The 19,163-nt window shown below is 34.7% G+C and overlaps 1 protein-coding gene across 1 annotated transcript in view; it reads right to left on the bottom strand.

The window, feature by feature from the left end:
• Positions 1-17,720: 17,720 nt before the first annotated feature.
• LOC139137637 (uncharacterized) overlaps positions 17,721-19,163 on the bottom strand; it is a 47,239-nt gene continuing 45,796 nt past the window's right edge. Inside the window, exons 8-10 of the mRNA XM_070705832.1 lie at positions 18,952-19,040; positions 17,917-17,964; positions 17,721-17,776 (exon numbers count right to left, since the gene is read on the bottom strand). Of these exons, the coding sequence (XP_070561933.1) occupies positions 17,721-17,776; positions 17,917-17,964; positions 18,952-19,040 (193 nt within the window). The remainder of the gene's footprint in view (positions 17,777-17,916; positions 17,965-18,951; positions 19,041-19,163) is intronic.

Here is a 19,163-nt window from a genome sequence, read left to right as displayed (position 1 = left end):
CGTTCCCTGTTATTCAAAATGCCCATGTGAGGGCGCTGTTTTTAAAAAGCGGCCACCCGCTTAAAATCTATGATTGGTTAGATTTTCTCTTTCCATGGTAACTGTGGCAAAATCGGAACAGGTGACAGTATACCTTTAACACGATTGGAACTAATTTGGGTTAATTGGATGGTGAATGTCGATATAATCTACAAATGTAATCTCATCTGCTTTTCTTTTTATATTAAACACTTGTTTTTGTGAGTAATTTGCGATATTGCAACATTCAGCTCTACGGCGCCTAACACTTTTGAGAAATTTGAAAAATATGAAAATCCAATTATCCCAAATTAGTTCCAGTAGTGTTTGTTAATCAATTAGTAGTTCAAACTATCAATTTCAAGATCATTTTGGCAGTGATATTATCATGAGATGGCCCATTGTCTTAATTAGACTGGTCAAAACGTTCAGATCATATTTCAAAGCAAAATGAAAAATAGCAGATACACCTGGGTTACTTTTTCTGTTAAGTGAGGGCGCAAACACAGAGATATCTTACTTTTTTTAGCCATTTATTACACATTTATTTTCAAAAACAAACATTTAATATGTTTCCCTCAAAAGGTATAAACATAAACAAGAAATACTTGATAATATCAGCTTACTTTAAGGTAACATGTGCCTCTAAATTGATAGTTTCCTATGAAAGTTCTGGTACAATAGAAACAAATAACCTAATATATTATCCTTGAAAATGAAAATAGTAATAACCCTGTGTTCAGTTTTTGTGAAAAATGTGAAGCCCCACTAGCTCTATCTTTTAGCATTATTTTTTTAGTTTACTTTCAAGCAGAAATAAATTTGTCGGAATGTACCAAATTTGATACTTGTATACACTTAATATCAACTACCTAATTTGACTGTATGTGCATTTTTTAACAAGATAAAGATTGCACTGTGATTAAATGTGTACCCAAAGATATCTGTCCTGAAATCTTCACATAAACTTCACAGAGTAGTCCAATGTAATGCATAGGGGTGAATGTTTTCAACTGTGACATTGTATGTTCTGTTTCCTTTGTAATATTACCAATTTTTGAAAATGGCGGGAAATCAAAATGACTGTTAAAATTTGAATATACTTGTCAAATGTTTCACAAAGGAATGGTTTCCTAATGCAGTAAAAGCCCATATCCCTTCAGAGGGTAGAATTCAGAGAAAACCAGGAGAGAATAGGAAGATATTTTGAGGTCAACAAATTTCAAGAGTTACAGCTAGTGGGGCTTTAAGTTTCTGATTAGTTTTGAAAATAAGCCAGTGAAAACTTGTTTCTTTGATGAGTTTCAAAATGAACCCCCACAAGTGATAGTCCGAAAATAATATTGTAGACAAAATAATATACTGTAAAAAATTCCTTCAAAATTACAACTACTGGCCCTTTGAGATACTCTGCAGTTGATAGTTGCATCATCAACATCCCCACAAGAGAATGAAAGTGAACTGGAGGATGAAAGAAATGTGGGTAACCATAATTGGCAAATGTTCATAGCATTGACAGTGGATATCAGTGTGCTTATCAAAGTTGAGTTGAGTTGAGTTGAGTTGAGTTGTTGAGTTGAGTTGAGTTTATTTCATCAGATGAAAATACTATACATAACAAGAAAAGAGGAATGTTTACATAAACTTCAATCTGATGGGGTCATGGAAATAGTTCAATCAGAACTACTCTCAACCGTGACCAGTGCAGCTATGATTATCTGTTGAAATTAATACAAAGACGTGAGTGTGTACGTATTATAAAGAATACAAATGTGGGTAGAAAGAAATTAATTGATTATACATAAAATCTGTTAATGGACAATATTCGTGTACAAATAAACTACCTGATATAAATAAATATTTAAAATGGTAAACCAGAAATAGGAGGTTTAATGGTCATACATGTAGTGGAAGATCATGCATGATCCACTAATGATGAAGTAGATGGACTTTCAAAGTTTGTTTAATTTTAAAGTGTAAAGTAATACAGCATTGTATTCAAAACATCAGCACACAGATGAAAAACTGATTTCATCGCTTGAAAATAACCTACTCATATGAAAATTTTCCATGTACTCGAAAGTTCTGTCTGATCTCTACAAAGTTAGTAGTACCAGGAAACCATGCACTCTACACCTTCCAAAGATAATTAATTTCCCATGTGAGAATACATTTTGACAAACTTCAGCCAATCATGATTTGTATTTTCAATATTTGTGTATCCCTTCTATCTCTTTAGAGGTCAATACACTGGTACTATGAATTCTATTTGTGGTCCCATATTGACAGCTTTTCATCAATTATTCTCTTAGTAAAACTTTACACACAAAAAACGATTGCCTTGCTTGGACAACAACTACTTGAACTGCCTATTCCTGTACAATATTTGTTTGGTACATGTGAGAAAAATACAGTATCAAAGTGCCATTGCAAAATTTAAAATCATCACACTTGTGTTCATCTAAAATTGACATACATAGAAATAGAACTACATACCAGCATGCATATGTTTCATTCATTCACACCTTTTCATTGAATTTTAAAGCATGATAAGTGAAGAGAGGTAGACAGTTCATTTCCCACTTATGTATAAAAAGATTGAGTATAATTATTGACATCAATCTCTCATGAGACTGATGCACGTGAATGTTACAGTGTGTCCTTTGCATCCCAGAAACAGGAATACTACGGAAAGCCAAGCAAAGACAGTTACACCTCATAATGCCCAATAAATGCAAACACCCTTAATGGGTGTCATTTGAAAACGTAATTCACTGATAATGAGTAATTATCATTGCAGAATATTCACCAAGAAAAGCAGTACATTGTGTACAGAGTTTGTGATATACACTCAGCTGTTTCACATGCTTTACTTTTCGGCAAATATGGAAGTCTTTTCCTACAAGGAGATGTTACGAATAACACTGCTCTAACAACAACATGCTGTAAATATGGAAACTTTTAAAACTATTGCTAGTTAATTATTACTTGATAAAATGTAAAGTGTCTCTGACAATGGAAATAAGTTTTTTTTCACCCTACAAGAGTTTCACAGACAAACATTTTAAAAGCTTAAATAATTTGAAATTCTGTTCTCAGACAGATACTTTCTATTAATTCCTTCAAAGCAACAATGTAAAATTGGTGAAAAAGTGAGGTGGTTCTCTAGGAAATTCAGGCAAGTTTAGCACTAAATTTTGTCAACTCCTTAAAATGCCCAAATAGATATAATGGTATGAACTTTTGCTAATTTGCACTTCAAATTATACCCTTTCTCAAATACAAGGTTCTTAATTGGTGGGATCAACATCAAAATGAGATACATGATACATGTTACTTCAAATTAGGATTTGGTTTCAGTGCTCATGTGATTTATGGGTTGTTCATTTGGCTATTTAGAACAGTACTATAATGCTCATATTTACCATTTTTCAACCAGATATGAACTGAAAATGCTCGCGTGTTTCATTATATATTGCAGTTATGTGTAAATTTGAACCTTTGCCACATGTTTGCAACTTCATTGAAAGTATTATGATCAACATAATGAACAATAATCTCCGCCGATTAATTCTAAAACATCATGAAATACACAAATATGAAATTAGCTGAAATAAAAATATTAAAGTTCTTTGACTGCTGTCATTGTATCACCATTTTATATAGCAAGTGTAATTACCGTTGGCCAAGTCCTTCAAGCCATATATGCCGAGCTGTGAAAGCTCATTTGATATGCAAATTATAAATTAGCTGACATGAAAATGTGAAATGACTTTCGATATTGTTTTAACCAGGTGTAATCATCAATGTACATAGCATGTTTTGCCAACTTTGATCAAGTAAATCCCAGTATATATCCCTAATAAGCAAAGTTCATTAAATATGTAAATTAGGAATTGACTTAAGTAAAAATGCTTAATGATTGTCAATAATGTTGTATCATGGTATCTGCAATATATGTAGCAAGTTTTGTCAACTTTGGTCAAGTAAATTCAGATATATATCTCTAATTAGTAAAGTTCAGTAAATATGCAAATTGGGAATTGGCTGAAGAGAAAATGCTTAATGACTTTCAATAATATTGTATTATAGTGTCTTTAATGTACATAGCAAGTTTCATCAATTTTGATCAAGTAAATTCAGATAAATATCCCTAATTATGAAACTCATTTAATATGCAAATTAGGAATTTGCTGAAGTAAAAATGTCTTTTGATTTTCAATAATATTATATCACAGTATCTTTGATGTATATAGCAAGTTTCAACAACTACAAACAAGTTAATTCAGATATATATCCTAATTGGGAAAGTTCATTAAATATGCAAATTCGGAATTGGCTGAAGTAAAATGCTTAAAGACTTTCAAAAATGTTGTATCATAGTAGCTCCAAATACATGTAGCAAGATTCATCAACGTCGGTCCAGTCAATTCAAATATATATCCCTAATTAGCAAAGTTCATTAAATGTGCAAATTAGGAATTGGCTAAAGTTAAAACGCTTAATGACTTTCAATGTTGAATAATAGTATCTTTAATATACATACCAAGTTTGGTCAATTTTGATCGAGTCAAATAATATGCAAATTAGCAACTATCTTGCATGTAACCCCTTAATGGTTCCCATGCTGATATATCTTGGTGTGATCAACATTTGTAGCAAATCTCATCAAATTGTGTGTAGTCGTTTTTAATGTATATCCGTTTTTCTAAAATCATTAATTATGCAAATGAGTAAAAAGTATGCAAGCCACACCCACCAAAAACTAATCAGTTCTTGCCATTTGCTAACTGAATATATGTACCAGATTTGATTCTGATCTGACTAGCCGTTTTTGAGATATCGGACCAACAGACAGACAGACAGACAGACAGACGGACACACAGACAGACAGACATCGCTGCGACATATGCTCACGTGTGTAAACACGTGAGCAAAAAATTCATTTATAATTTTAAATAATTATTGGATCATGACTAAAACTATTTCTTCCAATGTCTACCAAACTTCCTAGTTCTTGAGGAGCCTAAAGATACTTCTTTGGCAAGAAACTCATGCATAAGAACTGAGCTGAGTTGTTTTGGATCGCATAGCAGCTTAATAAAACGATGGCATAGATGTGATTTAATCTCTATCAATGAGTTGTCTCCCTGAAAATAACGATGCAAAACTTGAATCACACACCAGATATTCCAGTTTAATATTGAGTTATTTTGAAAAGTAATTTTTGTGATTTGTTTTCTGAAAAAAAGCGATCTAAATACTTGATAGGTTTTATTCAAATACTGAAACACGTCTACATATTGTTACTATGACATAAAAATGGTTCTGTATGTGAGTGAAAATACAGACAAACCAGCTGAAAAATTAAAACAGGGCCAAAGTCCCTGAAGCTACTATAGACATGGATACAAAATTAAGTATTTCCTGACTGTATGAAATTATCTCACTTAGGTCATCCTAGGGACTTGTAAACCAAATATTAAAGCTGTCTGACCAGCGGTTTTGAAAGAACAAGCAACTCAACAGTTGACAGAGCTCTGCTGTTCAAGGTCAAGGTCATCAAAAGCATTATAAGGAATCATGTAACTTTCATTGCACTGTTTACACAGATTGCATAATTGCTATAAATAGCACATGAGGAATCTTACAGCCCAGCTTTACCATAAAACCCTATCACTTTGACCAAATATTAAAGCTGTCTGACCAGCGGTTTTGAAAGAACAAGCAACTCAACAGTTGACAGAGCTCTGCTGTGTTATGTAGAGAATAACCTTTTGTGACACCTGTATTGATGAAGAAGGTGGATATCTGTGATTAACATTGTAAGTGAGTTCTGTTGAATAAGTTGAGACTGTACATACTCAGAGAAAGCACACTGAAGAGACAAATGTTTGCATCAAAAGCATTATAAGGAATCATGTAACTTTCATTGCACTGTTTACACAGATTGCATAATTGCTATAAATAGCACATGAGGAACTCTACAGCCCAGCTTTACCATAAAAACCCTATCACTTTAACCACTCTTTTAATTGACCACTCTATTTTTTCCTCAAAAGTAATTTTATTTTATCCTTACCAAGTCAACCATAAATGGAAATTAGAACTTTCTCTATCTCTATCTCTATCTCTATTGACTATTTTGAGCAATTTCTTTTAGATAACATACAGGGCACAATAAATGACGGTTCAAAATATGTCAAAGTTGGGATTCAGGAAAGTTGCCTTTACATGTTTTAATCCTCCAGGATGGTAAGCATTTCACTATGAACTGTCAAGAAAAGTTGAACTTTCTGATAATTTTACACTAAAATTATTTTGGCTTTGATGATTTCCTAATTCAATTATTTAAAATCATATTAATTATTTTTTCTGGGTGACTTGATAGGGTTTATACAGTACAAGAATTACATAGAATGTAAGTCAAATTTTGACAAAAATGACAAAAAAATTCCTTAAAAATACACATTTGCATATTTCATCACAATTTGAACAAATCTAAGTTGGGTTACCCCAAGGGACCTGTACACCAAATAACAAAGCTGTCTGACCAGCGGTTATGAAGAAGAAGATTTTTACCAAAAACATCTTTTTTGGCATTAATTTGCCTATTTTCAACAATATCAAAAAATTAAAAAAAACAGTTTCTCAAAATCATACTTTTCATATACACAACAAATATCAAATCAGTAAGTACTGCGGTTCTCAAGATATTTGAGTGGACGGACGCCTCACAAACGGACATACATACATACATACATACATACATACATACATACATACATACAGACTGACGCCGGACGGATACCCATCCCAATAGCTTCTATAGACTATAGTCTATAGTAGCTAAAAAAAGATTTGTGTTTGTTTTTACCTTCTTGGACTTACAGAAAAATGATATGTCTAACTACTGTTGATAACGTTTTGTCTCTGTGAATGCACATTTAGATATGTTGGCTAAACTTCTAAATCAATTTTGATTCGTGTTATAAAGAAAAACTGAATGACTATGGGGTAGAAATAACATGTACATGTCAGTTTAACTGCTTCAACTTAAAACCTCTTAAGGTGGTTGGAAAGGCTAGAGCGTCAGTTATAAATTTCAACAAAACTATTAAATATAAAAGTAGTCAACATTCTCTGTGGAATAAAAAAAACTGGACATTTGGGCACAAAGGCACTGCAGAGTTATAGCCTGTTAAAACTTCTGAAAAACTGACCAAATAAGAAGAAGTTGGGGAGTCCTTAGTGTATTAACTATGGTAGAGGTCCCCTAGCTGTTAATAAAATGTTTGAAAAGGGAAAGTCATTATTTGCTGTTTTTCAGGAAAGTTTGACAAGGTGGTGCTGGCATTCAGAGTGAGTGACTGCTATTGTAAATGCATTTTTAGATTCTTTGAGTGTCAAAGAGGTGTCAAAAGTGAGATTAACCAAAAAAACTGCTCTATGACTTCAAAAGAGGGGTGCAAATATGGCTTGTTTTCAACATTTTTGACAGAATAACAGTTTTCCTACATAATTGTATACCAATTTAATCCAACTTTGAAATGAGATATGGACATAGAATTTTTACTGCCTATTAACAAGGTTACAGATAAGATTTATACGGCACAATTTTCCTGTATTTGAAGTACTTTTGAAAAATCACATTTTGAAATTTGAAAGAATTTTTAATAATTTTTGATATATAAACCCATGTAAATCATAAAAACAAATTTTATTTACAAATCCTGCCGTACAAATCTTACAATAAATAGTGTCAACATATTTATAACTAATTTGGTAATATTAATACTATCCAATTATTATTAAATTCAAATATGTAAAAAAAATATGAAAAATTAAATTTTAATATTTACTGGTGTCATATTTCAAATCATGGCTGCAAATATACAATTTTATATTCTTTGGAGAAAATATTAACTAAGGGAGTTATCCTGAAAATTTGAACTAAATATCTTGATTCTACACTTGAAACTTGACATTAACTCTGAGAAAAGAATTGGTGCAAAAATAGCCTTTCCAACCACCTTAAGTACAATTTCACTGCAATGATAAAAAAAGTGACAATAATGAAAGTTTAGTTTTTTTCAACCTGCATCTATCAAACTTCTGATATGTCTACCAGAACAGTAGTGCCTTAACACCAATAAGTATTGCTGCCATGTAGTGAATGAATTTTTCTGTTTTAAGTGTCCCTGTCATCCTCATCAGTATCAGAGTCAAGGGGATCTTACTGTAAGGTGGTCTTTGCTGTTCTTCGACACCACCCTGCGTACTGTTTTCAATCAACTGGAATTTCTGGTACAGCATACCCAGCCTCTTCTGTGGGTAACAAATGACAAATGTTTGGACTGTCAAAATCATTCATTCCATTAACAGTTTGTGCAGGCTCATTTTCAACACATGAACACATAGTTTTTGCTGTTTTCTTGTGCAAAATTAAAAATTTCTTTGAACAAACGTAATGACAGACATTCAAAATGTCTTTTCCTTTAATTTAGTGTTATATTTGCTTCCTCATCCAAATGTTTGTAGAGTGACCCTGGTTTTTTGGTCTTTATGAAAAATGAAGTTTTTAAAGGTAAAACGCGTCTCGGGGACTCAATTTGGACTCTCAAACTTTTAAAATTCTCTTCTGATGTACCACTTGTGGGGGTTCATTTTAAAGCTCTTGATGTAAGAATGCTTTTCAGCGGCTTAATTTTTCGAAATTCAAAAAATTTATTTTTCTCCATAGAGTTCACACAGGTATGTCGGCCATTTTTAGTTTTAAATATCAGTAAATCTTAAGTTATTTGTTTCCCTGTTACCAAAATTTGCATGGTGACCCTGATTTTTATTCATGCTTTTGAAAGAAAATGGTTGAAAGATTCCTCAAGGAAAGTTTAAGCAAAAGTTTAGTCTTTCACTTTCGAGGTGCGAACTACCTTAAAAGGTTCTTACGCAAAAGTATCAATTAAATGTAATAAGATCGCCAGAATGAAGCTATCAATAGTGTTTATACAGCAATGTTATAAGCTGTGGTCTACTGACTAAAAATGACACTGAATTTTGACATTGAAATTTGGTATGTTTGGAATGTGAAAAGGTTGGTTTACCGTAATATGTCTTGTTATTGCTCCATGTTCAGTTTCACAAGAGAACAATTTACCATATAATGTTTATACTTACTTTCATGCAGGTCATTGATGTTGCCCTCATTGTCTTCTGTACACTGTGCATGAACTTGTGGAGCACGCTCAGCATTGCTGTTGGTGTCGGTGTCCACTGAAAATTGTTACAAATTTACTGCATTTAGGGAGCCTTCAGTTATTATCATCAATCAATCAATCAATCAATAAATCTTTTATTACTCAACACACACTGACAGAGAGTGTGGTATGGTACATTTCAGATGAAAGAACAACATGTCCAAAACTGAACACCATCAAATGCATATTAAGGTAGCGGTAAAGGCTATTTTTGCACCAATTCTTTTCTCAGAGTTAATGTCAAGTTTCAAGTGTTAGAATCAAGATATTAAGTTCAAATTTTCAGGATAACTTCCTTACTTAATACTTTCTATAAAGATATAAAAAATTGTATATTTGCAGCCATGGTTTTGAAATATGACACCAGTAAATATTAAAATTTAATTTTTCATATTGTTTTACATATTTTAATTTAATAGTAATTGGATAGTACTTAATTCCAAGATCCATAAACAAGACACGCCACTCAGACCAATTATCCCACAATGCAATTCTCTAACTACACCTGTAGCAAAATTTGTTGACCATCATCTCCAACCAGTAGTCAAATCTCTCCCCTCCTATCTCAAAGACACCACACATCATCTGCAAGACCTTGATCAAATCAAGTTAACAAACGACTCCCTCATTGTCACTATGGATGTAGTTTCCCTATACACAAATATCCCACACGAATATGGTATCATATCTGTTAAACAATAAGCCCTAGATAATTACGCACATAATTCCACTCACCCTGATCTTATAATAGACATGTTAAAATTCATTCTCACCAGAAACTACTTTTAATTCAATGACAAATACTATCTCCAAACACATAGCACCGCAATGGGGAGTAAAGTTGCTCCATCATATGCCAACATCACTATGGGTAGACTGAAGGTGACATTCTAGCCAACTATAACCCTAAACCATCCCACTGGAACGTTTCATAGACGACATCCGTTTTATTTGGTCACACGGGCTGGAAAAGCTCATTGAATTTCACCAGTACAGTAACGCGGCCCATCCCATCCTGAAGTTTACAATAGAGCATAGCTCATCCCAATTACCATTTCTGGACACACTTATGATCTTGCAAGGTAACAAAATTGAAACCACTATATACAACAAACCCACAGATAAACATATGTATCTTCTAACCACCTCCTGCCATCCACACCATATCTTTCGTTCAATCCCCTGGAGCCAGGCCCTAAGATACAGGAGAATTTGTTCCACAGATCATCTTTATGATTCTGAAGTCATAAACCAACACACTCAACAGAAATTACAAAGCCCCTCTAATCAACACCACCATTAAAGAAGCCAAAAACATAAAACGCCCAGATCTCATCACATGTTCCAAGCCTACAAAAACCGGCCCAAATCGCATACCATTCATCACCACTTACAACCCAGTGCTACCAAAAATATTGAATATCATAAGAAAACATTGGCCCATCATTCAGTCAAACAAAATAACAAAAGAAGCCTCCCAACTATTCCCGTTGTAGCCTATCGCCAACCGCCTAATCTCAGAAAAACACTTGTGAGATCAAAATTGCACACCACTATTAACACCCCAACCCAGGAAAATGCCAGCCATGCACACAATGCAATCAATGCAAATTTATGTTAATTCAGGACCATGATGTCATCATCAACCACACCACTGGTAACTCATACAAAATAGCTGGCCAATTATCATGCAGCATCCGGAATGTCATCTACACAATACCATGCTCCAAATGTCACCTTCTGTATGTTGGAGAAACAAAACGCGAACTCCGGAAAAGAATCTATGAACACCTGTACAGCATACGTTCAAATAAACCCACCCTAATCGCCCAACATTTCAATAGCCCGGATCACAGCATCAATCATTTCACTTTCATCGGTATTTGCAAAGTTTACTCGAAACAAGATAAAATAAGAAAATCACTCGAACTGAAAATCATATCCAAACTTAATACCCTCCACCCTTATGGTATCAACAAAAAAGACTGGTGACCCCCTAACTCCATATCCATTTTCACCATTATATTAGCTACTAGGGAGCCCTCTCATTCACACTCTGTTCCACCTAGAGTCTGAGCCACACACTACCAGCTCTATGCTCCTACAATGTAAGTTTCACCACTGTAAATAGTGCATTTCCTTATCAGTTCATCCTCTTTATTTTTTGCAACTATTATATTGCATATTGTATCCATTAATTTAGCAACCACTGTACTGTATTCATTTTACCACTTCTGTACGGCTTTCACAAATAGCTTTGTTATCGTTGTATTTACGCTTTGAATATGTTTTCTTTCATTGTTTAGTGCCCTGAAGAAGGACCCCCGTGTGGGTTCGAAACGTCGCTTTAGAAATAAAAGGAGTCAATGTACAACCAGAGACTGCGAGTGACTTGTTTATTTAACAAACTCGTTTATACCAAATTAGTTATAAATATATTGACACTATTAATTGTAAGATGTGTACGGCAGGATTTGTAAATAAAATTTGTTTTTATGATTTTACATGGGTTTACATATCAAAAAATTATTAAAAAATTCTTTCAAATTTCAAAATGTGATTTTTCAAAAAGTACTTCAAATACAGGAAAATTGTGCCGTAGTCATCTTGTCTGTAACCTTGTTAATAGGCTGTAAAAATTCCATGTCCATATCTCATTTCAAAGGTTGGATTAAATTGGCATAAAAGTATGTAGGAAAACTGTTATTCTGTCAAAAATGTTGAAAACAAGCCATATTTGCACCCCTCTTTTGAAGTCACAGAGCAGTCTTTTTGGTTAATCTCACTTTTGACACCTCTTTGACACTCAAAGAATCTAAAAACGCATTTACAATAGCAGTCACGCATTCTGAATGCAAGCACTGCCTTGTCAAACTTTCCTGAAAAACAGCAAAAAATGACTTTCCCTTTTCAAACATTTTTTAAAAGCTAGGGGACCTCTACCATAGTTAATACACTAAGGACTCCCCAACTTCCTCTTATTTGGTCAGTTTTTCAGAAGTTTCAACAGGCTATAACTCTGCAATGCCTTTGACCCCAAATGTCTAGTTTTTTTTATTCCACAGAGAATGTTGACTACTTTTATATTTTAATAGTTTTATTGAAGTTTATAACTGACGCTCTAGCCTTTACTGCCACCTTATAATCCAAGTAAATTGAATTGAAGTACACATATTATGAGGGAGACTTTCCATTTTGTAAATAGTGACCCTCCTTGATCCCTATGGTGCACCCCTCATAATAACTGAAGTCTCCCTTGCTGGAGTTCTTAATATTCAATGCTGGGATCATCCACTGTACAAGAACAATTCACACAGCTTGTGTTTCTTACTGGTCTAACACTCAAAACGTATTTATCTACGTAAGATTCACTATAGGGAAAAGTGCGTGACTAGAGCGAAAAACTGACGCTTTCTCGCAATTGGTGAGAATCTGTTCTTATTCTCACCGCTGTTGGTGAGAAAATTTTTTATCTCCACTGGAGATTGGTGAGAAATGTACTCCTTGGCGAGAATCATGTGTGAGAACAAATCCTCACCTATGAGAATGGAAATTCACACTAAGTACAGCGAGAATTGAAATTCACTGGTGAGAATCATTAAGACTCGCCGTTCATTGGCGAGAATCATAAAGACTCTGAACGGCGAGTCTTGATGATTCTCGCCAGTGAATTTCAATTCTCGCTTTCATAGTGAGAATTTCCATTCTCACCTGTAAGAATTTATTCTCACACTTGATTCTCGCCAAGGAGTGCATTTCTCACCAATCTCCAGTGGAGATTAAAATTTTCTCGACGAAAGCGGTGAGAATAAGAACAGATTGCGAGAAAGCGTCAGTTTCTCGCTCTAGTCACGTACTTTTTCCCTATAGTGATTGAAGAATGCTTGATCCATTCTTAGCTGTAGTACAATTCAAAACTGCAAAAGTGGTCAATATTATCCACATCTATTACTAGCCTGGACCCCAGCCTCTGCCTTTTGCCTTCGTCCACACTTCGTCTTGGCCTCGAGATCCACTTTTAATGCCGTCGAATAAAAACAGCTCATTTGAAAGTGGTCTCCAGGAGAGAAGATGATGTCACTGGTGTCCCTTTGAAAATCAGTTAGTCAAAATATTCCTCTCATGATTGGCCAATGATTAAATTGGTGTCGCTCATTAATATTCATTATGCCATATAATGGCACACGTTCTCTGTCTAGTTTATGAGCAACACCCAATTAAACACGGGCCAATCATGAGAGGATAACATGTTGAGTTGTTGACTTTGAAAGGGATGCTAGTGACATCATGGTCTCTGTTGGCGACCATTCACATTAAAATGAGCAGTTTTAAGTTGTAGCTACTGCTCATCAGGATAGATGGAGTGTGGTTGAAGGCACGGAGGCCAAAGCGACTGGGCTAATCTATACATCTATGAAATTAGCTAGTGGTATTAGGAGCCTTGGGATAACAATGAACATATCAGAATGAAATACTGCTAAAGATATTTACCGCTGGGAGATTCAGTTCTTGCAATCCTGATGCAGCTGCAGATGCACCATCATCTATGAATAAATTGACATGATACATCAATGATTAAAAGATATTCATACATGTAAGTGCATTCCTTCTCAACATTATTAGCATTGCAAAAATTTGGAGGGCACATGTGCATTTTGAAATAAATGTAACAAGTCATCGTTGATGACACAGTCCCCACTTGTTAATGGGTACTTTGATTACATGTCCTCAGAGAGGATAGAGTCCTCTTCATTAATTAGGTCTGTGATAAAAATACTTTGATACAGATAGCGCTCAATGGCCAAGAATGACCTACATACAAAAAAGACCTACATATGTATGACATAGGTTAATGTCCTTGTACCAACTTTGAATAAAATCGTTTGAGATATGCCTGAGTATTATGGCTCTGTACATGAAAAAATCGTAACAAAATGGCCGCACGGCAGCCATATTGGATCGTATCACATAACAAATTGACATGCATATGTATGACAGTAGTCAATCTCCTTGTACCAACTTTGAATAAATTCGCTTGATACATGTCTGAGTATTACGGCTCTGTACATGAAAACATCGTAATAAAATGGCTGCCTAGCGGCCATATTGGATCGTATCACAAACCAAATAGACGTACATATGTATGACATAGGTCAATGTCCTTGTACCAACTTGGAATAAAATCGGTTGAGATATGCCTGAGTTTTGGCTCTATACATGAAAAAATTGTAATAAAATGGCCGCCAGGCGGCCATATTGGATCGTATCACAAAACAAATCGACATGCATATCTATGACATTGGTCAATGTCCTTGTACCAACTTTGAATAAAATTGGTTGAAACATGTCTGAGTTATGGCTCTGTACATGAAAAAATTGTAATAAAATGGCCGCCTGGCGGCCATATTGGATCGTATCACAAAACAAATTGACATGCATATCTATGACATTGGTCAATGTCCTTGTACCAACTTTGAATAAAATCAGTTGAAACATGTCAGAGGTATGGCTCTGTACATGAAAAAATCGTAATAAAATGGCCGCCAGGCGGCCATATTGGATCGTATCACAAAACAAATAGACTTGCATATCTATGACATGGTCAATGTCCTTGTACCAACTTTGAATAAAATCGGTTGAAACATGTCAGAGTTATGGCTCTGTACATGAAAAAATCATAATAAAATGGCCGCCAGGCGGCCATATTGGATCGTATCACAAAACAAATAGACTTGCATATCTATGACATTGGTCAATGTCCTTGTACCAACTTTGAATAAAATTGGTTGAAACCTGTCTGAGTTATGGCTCTGTACATGAAAAAATTGTAATAAAATGGCCGCCAGGCGGCCATATTGGATCGTATCACAAAACAAATACACTTGCATATCTATGACATTGGTCAATGTCCTTGTACCAACTTTGAATAAAATTGGTTGAAACATGTCTGAGTTATGGCTCTGTACATGAAAAAATTGTAATAAAATGGCCGCCTGGCGGCCATATTGGATCGTATCACAAAACAAATCGACATGCATATCTATGACACTGGTCAATGTCCTTGTACCAACTTTGAATAAAATCGGTTGAAACATGTCTGAGTTATGGCTCTGTACATGAAAATATCGTAATAAAATGGCCGCCTGGCGGCCATATTGGATCATATCACAAAACAAATCGACGTGCATCTGTATGACATATGAAGTAATCCTTGTACCAAGTTTGAATGAAATCGCTCCTTGCATCTCTGAGATATCTGCGTGAACGGACGGACGCATGGACGGACGCACGGACGCACGCACGGACATGACCAAACCTATAAGTCCCCCCGGACGGTGTCCGTGGGGACTAATAAAGAATATTCACCTGTAGGAGATTCAGTTTCTTGCATTCCCATTGCAGGTACAGAATTATCTGAAATAAATGTAATATTATAGATTAAAACAACAAAACTTATAACTAAAAATAATAAATATCATCTGTCTAACTCTCTGCAGTAACTAATACTACATATTTCTTATTTTTTAAATTTACTTTAAGATGATACCAAGCTGAGGTTCACACAGTTGCTATATTCTGACAGATCACTCTTTTGCGGAATATCAGAAATGAAAATAAGTTATCTCTATTTTCAGTTGTACCATTTGTTGCAGTTGGACATATGTTTAAATCAGTATTCAGAAAGATTAAATCTATCTTAATATTTGCTTGACAATGATCTGCTGAAAACCCTGTTTTCAGATTCGACATGATCTGCAATGTATTCAGACTATGCAATCTGTTGTTAAAAGATTGAAATGATTTGTATGTTTAGTAGTGCTTTGAACGTAGAAGTCCTTGAGCTATTGAAATAGTAACAGCTTTGCCTAACCTTTACTCTTAAAGGCCAGGGATTTGATCCATGGGATCAAGTTTGTTCTAGCCTGTTAGGGGATTATGGAGGTGTCATAGCCTTTGTTTTCAATTGAAATTGTAATGCCTTTGACCCCAAATGTCTAGTTTTTTTTATTCCACAGAGAATGTTGACTACTTTTATATTTTAATAGTTTATTGAGTTTTTTGAAGTTTTTAACTGACGCTCTAGCCTTTACTGCCACCTTATAATCCAAGTAAATTGAATTGAAGTACACATATTATGAGGGAGACTTTCCATTTTGTAAATAGTGACCCTCCTTGATCCCTATGGTGCACCCCCTCATAATAACTGAAGTCTCCCCTTGCTGGAGTTCTTAATATTCAATGCTGGGATCATCCACTGTACAAGAACAATTCACACAGCTTGTGTTTCTTACTGGTCTAACACTCAAAACGTATTTATCTACGTAAGATTCACTATAGGGAAAAGTGCGTGACTAGAGCGAAAACTGACGCTTTCTCGCAATTGGTGAGAATCTGTTCTTATTCTCACGCTGTTGGTGAGAAAATTTTTTATCTCCACTGGAGATTGGTGAGAAATGTACTCCTTGGCGAGAATCATGTGTGAGAACAAATCCTCACCTATGAGAATGGAAATTCACACTAAGTACAGCGAGAATTGAAATTCACTGGTGAGAATCATTAAGACTCGCCGTTCATTGGCGAGAATCATAAAGACTCTGAACGGCGAGTCTTGATGATTCTCGCCAGTGAATTTCAATTCTCGCTTTCATAGTGAGAATTTCCATTCTCACCTGTAAGAATTTATTCTCACACTTGATTCTCGCCAAGGAGTGCATTTCTCACCAATCTCCAGTGGAGATTAAAATTTTCTCGACGAAAGCGGTGAGAATAAGAACAGATTGCGAGAAAGCGTCAGTTTCTCACTCTAGTCACGTACTTTTTCCCTATAGTGATTGAAGAATGCTTGGTCCATTCTTAGCTGTAGTACAATTCAAAACTGCAAAAGTGGTCAATATTATCCACATCTATTACTAGCCTGGACCCCAGCCTCTGCCTTTTGCCTTCGTCCACACTTCGTCTTGGCCTCGAGATCCACTTTAATGCCGTCGAATAAAAACAGCTCATTTGAAAGTGGTCTCCAGGAGAGAAGATGATGTCACTGGTGTCCTTTGAAAATCAGTTAGTCAAAATATTCCTCTCATGATTGGCCAATGATTAAATTGGTGTCGCTCATTAATATTCATTATGCCATATAATGGCACACGTTCTCTGTCTAGTTTATGAGCAACACCCAATAAAACACGGGCCAATCATGAGAGGATAACATGTTGAGTTGTTGACTTTGAAAGGGATGCTAGTGACATCATGGTCTCTGTTGGCGACCATTCACATTAAAATGAGCAGTTTTAAGTTGTAGCTACTGCTCATCAGGATAGATGGAGTGTGGTTGAAGGCACGGAGGCCAAAGCGACTGGGCTAATCTATACATCTATGAAATTAGCTAGTGGTATTAGGAGCCTTGGGATAACAAATGAACATATCAGAATGAAATACTGCTAAAGATATTTACGCTGGGAGATTCAGTTCTTGCAATCCTGATGCAGCTGCAGATGCACCATCATCTATGAATAAATTGACATGATACATCAATGATTAAAAGATATTCATACATGTAAGTGCATTCCTTCTCAACATTATTAGCATTGCAAAAATTTGGAGGGCACATGTGCATTTTGAAATAAAAGTAACAAAGAATATTCACCTGTAGGAGATTCAGTTTCTTGCATTCCCATTGCAGGTACAGAATTATCTGAAATAAATGTAATATTATAGATTAAAACAACAAAACTTATAACTAAAAATAATAAATATCATCTGTCTAACTCTCTGCAGTAACTAATACTACATTATTTCTTATTTTTTAAATTTACTTTAAGATGATACCAAGCTGAGGTTCACACAGTTGCTATATTCTGACAGATCACTCTTTTGCGGAATATCAGAAATGAAAATAAGTTATCTCTATTTTCATTTGTACCATTTGTTGCAGTTGGACATATGTTTTAAATCAGTATTCAGAAAGATTAAATCTATCTTAACATTTGCTTGACAATGATCTGCTGAAAACCCTGTTTTTAGATTCGACATGATCTGCAATGTATTCAGACTATGCAATCTGTTGTTAAAAGATTGAAAAGATTTGTATATTTAGTAGTGCTTTGAACGTAGAAGTCCTTGAGCTATTGAAATATTTACAGCTTTGCCTAACCTTTACTCTTAAAGGCCAGGGATTTGATCCCTGGGATCAAGTTTGTTCTGGCCTGAAGGGGATTATGGAGGTGTCATAGCCTTTTGTTTTCAATTGAAATTGTAATCGAGTAAGTTAATTTCCTTGCAAGACAATCTGATGTCAACATAGGCCTTTAACTTCAGATTAAAAGGCACCTTTTAGTCTAGGCAAGTACTGTAGGCTCATCCTAAATTTTCCATGTGCAAGTTTGTCTAATGCATTGTTCTTGATAAGATCTTTGTGTAGGATTTGATGTGTTATATATATATATATATATATATATACCATATATATATATATATATATATATATATATATATATATATATATATATATGCATAGATACATGATAAAGCGATAGATACATGATAAAGAGATTAAAATATGCATATGAATGTATAGATAGATTAATAAGATTAGATTAAATTAATAGATTAGATTAGTTTAGATGAATAAGTAGATATTAGACACACACAGATAAAGAGCTATGAGTGACAATTATTATACCTTCATCATCCCTTTCATTACAATCAGTGTTGTTTTGATCTTTTGAAACTGTATCTGTCCTGGCACTTGTGTTGCGCCCTGATTGGGGACTGAAAGAACATGTAAAAAAATAACACATACTTGTTTGATCATCTGACTTATCAAAAGCTGCATATTTCCAGAAGAGAGATGTTTAAGTCTTTCACTTTCGAGGTGCATATTACCTTAACTTA

Source organism: Ptychodera flava, chromosome 7 (genome assembly GCF_041260155.1).
Source record: "Ptychodera flava strain L36383 chromosome 7, AS_Pfla_20210202, whole genome shotgun sequence".
In the NCBI taxonomy this organism is placed as follows: domain Eukaryota; kingdom Metazoa; phylum Hemichordata; class Enteropneusta; family Ptychoderidae; genus Ptychodera; species Ptychodera flava.
Note: the sequence above shows the minus strand (reverse complement) of the source record. Positions and strands in the feature narration are given on the sequence as shown.